Source organism: Drosophila innubila (assembly GCF_004354385.1).
Source record: "Drosophila innubila isolate TH190305 chromosome 2L unlocalized genomic scaffold, UK_Dinn_1.0 4_B_2L, whole genome shotgun sequence".
NCBI lineage: Eukaryota > Metazoa > Arthropoda > Insecta > Diptera > Drosophilidae > Drosophila > Drosophila innubila.
Genome location: NW_022995372.1, coordinates 16610463 through 16619806, shown reverse-complemented (window position 1 = coordinate 16619806; position 9344 = coordinate 16610463). Strand labels below are relative to the sequence as shown.

Sequence of the window (9344 nt, the reverse complement as noted above, 5' to 3'; positions counted from 1 at the left end):
TGCCGAGTAGACATGAAGTATAAAGATTATCAAGTAGTGAACAGAGTTATAGTAGAGAATAAAGTGTAAAAGTAGCGAGTGAAAAGTGGTGTGAAAAATATTAAAAAAAAAAACAAAAAAAAGATTAGCCAACCATTTTAGTCATATTTCACTAAATCTCAACAAAAAAATATAAAATTCATGGATATTTTTCAATGCAAACAAAGAGCCTTTGTTTAATTTGTCATCCCATTTTATGTTTTGACTAAAATTTACTTCCAGAAATTTTCCGAACTTTTGACGTAGCTGTAGCTTTTAGTTTTATTTCGAACATTTTAACAGACTCAACTATTATTATTTTCCCAAATATAACAGCATCAAAATTAAAAAAAAAAGATTTTTAAATAAATATTTGATAAAGATTTATAAAAATTTTTAATAACAGATAAAATGTGTTCTCCTTGCGGACCGTGCAACCCCTGTGACCCTTGCTGTGGTCCATTTGAGTGCTCTCCAAAATGCTATAATGCCGCCCAATTGGAAGCTTTGCCGCAATGCGCACCTCGCATCCCGCCGCCTTATCCCAAGTGCATCACGATTCAGCAGCCACCTCGTCTTATATGCAGAAAGAGAGTGGTTTTTACGGAGAAAATTGTACCGGAGCCCATGGTTGTTAATCGCTGTAGACAAATCACGGTACCCAAAGTTGTGGATACAACTCGGGTCATCAAAGTTCCAAAACTGGTTTGGGTCTCACAAATGGTTCGCGAGCCTCGCGTAATTTACTATCCATCCATGATTCCGGATCCCTATGTCGTCTGCTATCCGAAGCGAGTGTGCGAGCCCAGAGAAGTCTGTCAGTCTATATTGTGTCAACCCAAGCCGCAAAACATCGACATACCGCCCCCAAGGGAATATTGTTGTTATCCAAATGGACCTGTCAACTATAAACCATCTACTGCTTGTCCACCGTGTCCAATTGGACCGTGTGCTCCAGGTGGACCGTGTTGTCCACTTCCTTGCTTTTCCACCAATCAATATCCCGTATGTGAGACTCGTTGCGGTCCCGGTGGACCTTGTGGACCCTGTGGCCCTTGTGGTCCTCGTGGACCCTGTGGACCTTGTGGGCCAGGACGCTGTGGACCATGCGGACCTTGTGCTGTACCAAATTGTGGACCGTGTGGCTTAACAATGCCTTCTGGGCCATTTGTACCTGCCCCCTGTGGTCCGTGCGGAACCGGTTGTGGGCCACTTGGATCCACACCAAGTGGTCCTTGTGGACCGTGCAGTCCCCCTTGCCCATACGAATCGCCAGAGTGTGGACCATGTTATCCGTGTGCTCCTACTCCTTGGAATACACATTGTGGACCGGTTGGGCCGTGTGGCCCTCAAGCTCCTTGTGGTCCTTGTGGTCCGTGTTAACCATCGAAGTATCTTTATTGAACACGTTAGTCTAAAATTATGTTTATTTGTAAAGAAATTGTATAACGTTTGATCGAAGCTATGTAAAATATAATCTGGAATTACATTTGGGCTTTCTATCCTTTGGCGTTGAAATTTTCAGAGAGGATTAATATCACCAAGGAAGGTGGAAGAAGCAGCGAGTGTACTATGAACAGTAGCGAGTAGAGAAAAGACAGAAGTAAAGTGGTTAAGAAGGAAATGAAAGGAAATTATTGGAGAGTAGCCAGTAACAAGTAACGAGTGGAAAGTAGCGAGTAAAAAATAATGAATAAAGGTTATGGAGTACCAATGAGTATCTAATAACGAGAACTTACGGGATATATCAGGAAAAAAGGGAATTGTGTTAAGATTAGCGAGTAATAAGTAACGAGTAGCGGGCAACGAGTAGTGCAACCAGCTGCAACTAGACAGACTGATATAGATAGTCAGATCGGACTTTATCATAAGAATTGCAAAATTGTAGTTTGTTATGCATTTTACTGGCTTTGCTCAGCTGGGGTTTGGTTAACTTGGCCGTTTGCCTGGCCACTTGCTATAAAAATTGCCATAGCATAGTTAATGGGGCCCACATAATTGTGTGCTAATACAAAGAGCGATGGGATAAATGAGAGGAATAGAAGTAGAAATATTTAAGACGCCTTTGTCTTTTTTTTTCATAATAATCGAGTGGTTCGGATATCTCATAGCATGCCACACACGTAACGCCCACAACATCCTCTCCATCTTCCTCTTCTCCGCGTTCCATCGTTATCGCTTGTGCGTAATGCGATAAAAGTGCCTAAAAGTATTCCAAGCTTTTTGACATGTGCGACATAATCATCGTCAGCGAAGGCGGCAACGGCTGCTCTGATTAATTGAAGTGGAAAATGTGCTTGGTTTGACTTTCTCTTTCCCTTTCCCTTTCCCTTTGCCTTTGCCACTGCTGGCTGAATCCTGATTGATGGCACTTGCTTTTAATTAGAATATATTGTGGCATACTTTCAGGCTTAGCTGTTAAATTCAAGTGATAGCAAGATTTTACAAAAAAAAGAAAAAAACAAAAAATACACTCGGCAACTGTTTGTGAGTAACTTCATTAAGCGTAAGTCTCGATTTGTGCAATTTCACTAAAGTGCCGTTGGCATTTGATTTTCATTGGACTTAAGCAATATTTGAAAAGGTTTTTCTTGGCCAACATTTGAATGGAGCTTAGAATTCATACAATTTGCATGAACAATATATGTCGGTCCAACCATTGTTGCCCCTGCCCCTCCATCGCTTTCTTTTCTCTTCTCTTCTCTTTATTCTCTTTCTCCAGTGCAAATGTAATGCCTGTCAAACGGCTGTCGGCATGCAATAGTTTCTTATTTTGCTCTCACTTTTTTTTCCATTTCTATTTTTTCGTTCGTTCACCTGCCACATGTCAGAGTTGGTGCCTCCTTTTAGTACTCTTGCCCCTCTTGCACCTTCCGCTTGCCGCTTGCTGCTTGCTGGATGCCTCATTCATGGCCATTATAGACTCATTGTGCGAGACCTACGTAGACACAGTGTCAGTTCTCCTCTTTGGCCGTTTTCACTCGCCTGCTACACAATCACATTAAGACACACTCACACATTCACATTGAGTTGACTGTACCCAAGAGGTGGGGTTGTCAATGGGGAAGGGAAGGGGGATGCATTTCCGCAGTCAAACTGTGGCACTAACCGTAATTGTTGACTATGTCTGCTTGTCATTCTCTTTTCTCGCTGTCATTTGTACAATTGACAATTGTGATTGCATATGTTATAATGCAGTTGGCTCTGAACAGAGCGAATGGAGGACAACATGGAGATCGGGTTGAAGAGGAAAAGAACCCTATCGAGACACTTGTAGCACTCGGTCTTTGTTTGACTCAATCTAAGTGCGAGAATCGTTGACTCCGATTGGGGAGACCTTATTGCAATGGGAGTTGTTTCCTCCGTCTGTACTAAATGTATATGTATTTAGACGTACTTTGGCATCTTCTGATTACTGATTGACGAGCTGATGTCACATCCCACATTGAGTTACATTTCTGGCTTACATATAATGGTAGGCACATAGATTCTTACTTCTGGACGATAATAATACAATGTTGGCTTAAAACGAGTATAAACTTTTTTTAAGAACTAACTGACGTAACACTACGTTGCAACTGCAGTTAGATATGGATTTCAAGCAAATATCCAATTTATCAACATCTACAACTAGTAAAAACGTAGTAAAAATTTGATGACTAATCGAATATAGAAGTTAAAAAATCAAACTTTTTGCTGATTTTCAGCTTTTGTTTTAATTTATTGATATTGATTTTCAGCATATAAATTTCAATTTCCTTTAACTTTTCTTTAAGACACACATTTATAAATAAAGAAAAATCAATTAAAGAATAACAATTCGGATGAGCATTAAAAAAGTGTGAACTTCGTCTTGCTTTTCACTTTTCTTAATTTAAAGAGAGTGAAAAATGACCTCACTGTATATGCCAAAACATTGCTTGGTATTTTATAAAGCTCTTTTTTTGCTTGTCTATTCATAACATGACCACGTCGCTTTGGTATCCAGTTTCAATGCAAGCCAATTTCACTTCTGGCCATTGTCCGAAGCAAGTTATCTTTTATTCGTTCTACATTCATCGAGAGTTTGGCAATGTGTCGAGCATTTTTGGTTCGTGCCGCGTCCCAAATGGATGTCAAGAATGATTGCAAAGCCACAAAAATAAAAACAAGGCAATGTCCAAGCTGTGGCATCCAAGTGTTGCACGTGCAACTCGTCGATGAGGGTCAGCTGACGAGTATCATTCATTCGTTGGCGAATGATGGCCAAAAGCCAAGCTACAATTTGCTGCTCTGGATGCAAAGATTAGTCCAAATGGCATAACTTTAAAAATTAACATGACCTGACCTAACACAATAATGGGTAAAATTTATATTTATTATTATTTATTATTATAGCTTAATACAAGTACTGGGCATATCAAAGTCGAGCCCCTTAACTGTAGTATTCTTACTTGTTTCAATCAGAATCAAAACTCTTCGGGCCAATAGTTCTTGAAAACCTTAAAAGGTGCTAACTAACCGCACTCAACCAACCTGCTGCTGGCTTTGATTTAACTGATTTACGGATTTAAACACTGCGAACTCCTCATATGAAAGTGCAAGCATTGACATGATGTGTTAGTTTTGTGGTATAAGTTTCATATTAATAATGGTATCATTTGTATTTAGTTAATATTTTTAGCAAAAAGTTGACTTAAAGGTTGTAGAACAGATTTGATAATCGGTCATTAAAGTGTTAAGCTAATGAAATTCAATCCTTAACCACTTTAAATGAAATGTAAACTAAAACCATCAGTCTAACAAATGTTTTAAATTCCTTTGTCTATTTGAGCTTACACAATTTAAATAGACATTCCGTAAAATGAATAGAATATTTAATACTTGCAGCTTTAAATACCGATTACCCTTAAGATTTTGTGGACGTTAGGTTGACAAGTTGATGTTTAATTAAATAACTAATTGTATTTCTACTATATTTTATTGTTTAATCTTTCCCCATTCATGACCTTGAATCGGCTTCCATAATTAACTAGTTAGATTGCCTTAAGCTTTCTTGTTCTTGGCCAACATGTTGCTGTGTTCTGTTTAACAATTTTAGTCAGCTCTGATTACGGAAAAAGGCAACGGCCAGGAAGTTAGAAGAGAGGAGAAGGCTGGGAGTAGCGCGTAGGGAGAAGGTCTAAGTTTACATATTCTATAAATGCAAATAAATGCCCGGCGCATGTTACAGTGCTGTAAATATATACTTCTTCATTCTTCAGTCGCTGTGCTCCCTTAATAGATGTCACCCCGTCCTCGGATGGTTTCGCTTACAGAAAGAAAGGAAGAAACAGTGAGGGTAACATTTGTGTTAAGCTAAACTCTGGCGAATAAAAAATGTGATCTGGAGAGACTTCTGGGCTGCTTGGTTTAAAGCTTAGCAACGACTTATAGTAGTATCCAACAGGATAGGGACTTCACTTGAGACGTTAATGCGATTTACTTAGCACTCGCTCATGAGTTTATCTTCGAGGGATCCGTTTTTAATAGTATGCCTGAAAGTTTTCATAAGAAATAAAAATATAAGAAAAGGTCTGTTGTCAAAATGCCACAAATGAAATTCAACAATGGCACGTGACTTACACACGCTTACACACACCCTCGATTGTGGCAATCGCCTTCGTTTAAATTATACGCGACATGCCAAGAATTCTGCTCAGAATCCTGCCTAGAATCCTGGCAACAACGAGACATGACCACGTTGCTAGTGTTTTTATGGGTGTTAGAGAGACAGAATTATATCATTGTTCCCTATTGCATCCCTTTTGTAATTTAGTTTTTGCTCTATACCAAATGGTACAACCTTGGTTGCCACACGCTGCGTATAAGAAATCACATTTGTACAACAGAGTTGCACACTTGTTGGGAACACCACAACAATGACAGTCGAGGTGTGGAATATGCCACATTTTATTTGGACCACAAAAACAACAACCAAACAATAGCGAAATATGTGGCAAGAATTTTTAAAAATTGATGCAAAATTCTTTAGCTTTAGAAACTGAAATATTTTTCTTTGGAAAACCAAAGATTATATTTTAATCGCTATTATAAAATACCAAAAAGAGCATTAACGGTTATTAGTAGAGCATTAAATGTTAATAAATATGTACATACTACTACTGATATATGGGGGCACACATTCGACTGATGTTTTGTTCCATTTAAATTTAAAACTTAAATACTCTGCTTCTCTGGTTAATACCGAGAAAGACTTGGAAAAACAGTAGTCAAATTGTTGACAAGCAAAACCACAAACAGCAAATATAAAGATCACACAAGGCAAGATAAAGAGTGAAGAAGACGAAGTATTTAATATGTAGAAGTAGTTTCTATCAACTTTTAGCTGGCAAATTAGTTGAACTACTCCAGGGAAGCAATCGGAGGGGTTGTCTATCTGCAATTTGGCGTTCAAATTAATTTGCTGCCAACAAAATCGTTAGACAAATTTACTCTTATTTTCACAAGCATTTTAGTTTCTCTGCTTCGTGCAACAAAACTTTTTTTTTGGCGCTTTGCCGCACTATTGAGTGTTAAGTACTTAGCCCCTATTTTGTCCTGAGTATTTTGTTATTGTTTTTCTTTGGTCTTACATTTTTTTTTTGCAACTTTGGCAGCAGGTAAGCATTTTCGGACAGCTTTTAACGCCTCAGCTCACAAAGGGTTAAATCACAACTAATTTGCATAATTTTTAGCAGAAACCTATGTACTTAGTAGGTCTAGGGTTTAATATGGAGACCGAAACCAAGACCGGAACGTAGATTACGCAACCCTAAAGTCACCAGTAATTAACTTTAAAGAGTATTAATGCTTAGAAGACTTTACCAGTTGCTTATGCTTGGTTGGGTCCATTAAGGTTGTCATATGTCAGAACTTAAGATGCTTTAAAATTATGTCAAATTTTTTGAATAATGTGTCTTCCTTTTTATGAATTATATTTGAACTTCGTTAACTTGCACTACGAATACTAAAGTCCAAAGTAGAAGATCAACATCTACAGATTAGACATATATTCTTATATGAAAAGTAGATTTCTATATTAATCCTACTTCATTACAATTATTTTGACCAATGATTCTTCATTCATATTTTATAAGTTAATGCTTTAAATTTATTATTTATATTATAATTAAAATCAGCAATTTTTAACAAAGATGTTAAATAATTATCAATGCCTGGCAATTTATGCAAAGCTTTTGTGTCAATCTCATTAACCCGTCGGCTTTCCATAACCGACCATTCAATTTGTTGTTGTCATTTTAATTATTCATGCTTAAGTTTCACTTAAACATGCAAAAACTCGTTACGCCTCCACCTTTTACTTCCTCCTACCTGAGGAAGACTTTGTCCAGCCATTGGCCCCAGTGTCAGCATCAGCTCGAAGACTTGTGAGATTCAAAGAAAACTATGCATTTCACACAGATACTCACAAAACGACCACAAGATAAACTTTATACAAGCTAAATCCGAAGCAGTGCAAAAAAAACAAGTGGGAAAGGTTATAGTCGAGATCCCGACTATAGGATACCCGTTACTTAACTTAAATATGTATAAAAGTATTTTTTTAAGAATTTTTTTTTTTAAGAAAAAAGGATTTTGTTTTTATTAATTTTTGTTATTTTATATTGCCTGAATCCAGTTGAGAATTCTTAGGCACAAGAATGACAGAAAAGTTTGCTTGGCATATTGTGTTGCTGTTGTTACTTAGTTGTCGATTCAAAAAATTTTAAATTAGCAACTTCTTCAGGTTTATAATTTTGCTAAATGTCAATCCCCTTGGTTAGCGACCTCTCTATATGGTAACCGGGGACTTGACACGCTCAACAACATACTACACTTGCATAAATGCAAGTAGTATGCTCAGTACGATTCGATAGATGCCAGTTCCATCATCATTGAAGATTCATCGGTACCATTTGGGTTGAGTCGAGTAGCGATTCAAGCTGAATGTCATATTTCCGTCGTCAGAGCCAGTTGAGAATTATTTGATGCATTTTTGTTGTCTAACAATATTAAAACTATTGCATACTCTAAGGAGCTAATTTTGCTTCAAGAGCTTCGGCACGTTAAAACTGCTGTTCTACTTGTCCGATCTTGCTGCGATTTTATAGGATAATAGATAATAGCAACTTGCAACTCTAATACCCACAGAAACGTATTATCTTAAATACTGTGGGTGTGGTGGTTTTTCGCGATTTACGAGGGCGGAGGGGGGCGTGATAAAAATGTAAGACAAACTTGACCTGCGTGGTGTGTAGAGAAATCTGCGAGCCAAATTTGGTTATTCAATCTCTTTTAGACTCTGAGATCCTTTTGTTTAAAGAAATTACTTTGAAAACATTAAATCGCCATAACTGCCGTTCTACTTGTCCGATCTTGATGCAATTCAGTGGGATAATAGATAATACTAATAGATAACGTTTATTTTCACAAAAAAACGTATTATCATAAAAACTGTTTGGTATCTCTATCTCTTATAGTCTCTGAGATCCTTTTGTTCATACGGACGGACGGACGGACAGACGGACAGACGGACAGACACACATGGCTATATCGACTCGGCTATTGATGCTGATCAAGAATATATATACTTTATAGTGCCTCCTTCTCCCTGTTACATACATTCCAACGAACACAATATACCCTTTTACTTTTTTTTTAAGTAACGGGTATAAAAAGGAAAGCTGATAATTTGCTTTCAGTTTTTAAATAAAATATGAATCAAGCCACGTGCCAGAAGCAGCATTAGAAAGAAGAGGAAATTCAGGCATATAACTCTCATTTACAGTTTGTCAAGCAAGGCAGTCAGAGATTCAGTCAGTCAGTCAGTATTTCAGTCGAAATTTGCACTCGTTGCTTAACATGAGCCGACAGTTTGGACAATTCAGGAGTTTTTCAAATGTTCTCGCATAACTTTTAAGTCCGCACCACGCGGCGTATGCTTGATAAAATGAAATAAAATATATATTTTTCGGCCTGGGCCTAACTCGCACTGACGTGTTAATTAGTGTGACTTTTTCCTTTGTGGTTGGCACGAATGCCCTAAGGTCCAGATAAGGTAATGGCTTTAACCACGGCTGCTGATGAGACAGCCTTGACTAAGTTGAGTTCCCGCTGGTTTTACGCTCTGCATATTGTCGACTCATTAAAAATCAGCGCTTTGGCAAACCACAAAAAGCAAAACCACAACGAAGTCATTTTCATAATCAAACAAGCTGCAAATCACATACAACACAAAACACAAGGCCAGCGAGGGGACAGAGGAGGCGAGAAGACAAGGCGTCAAGGGGATGAGACTTAAAGGG

The 9344-nt window shown here is 37.9% G+C and overlaps 1 protein-coding gene across 1 annotated transcript; it reads left to right on the top strand.

Annotated features, from left to right (window-relative positions):
- Positions 1 to 402: 402 nt before the first annotated feature.
- Positions 403 to 1512, top strand: LOC117780631 (DBF4-type zinc finger-containing protein 2 homolog). The gene has a single exon (XM_034617240.1). It carries the CDS (start codon positions 430 to 432, stop codon positions 1399 to 1401), a length of 972 nt encoding a protein of 323 aa, XP_034473131.1. The 5' UTR covers positions 403 to 429; the 3' UTR covers positions 1402 to 1512.
- The last annotated feature ends 7832 nt before the right edge of the window (positions 1513 to 9344 follow it).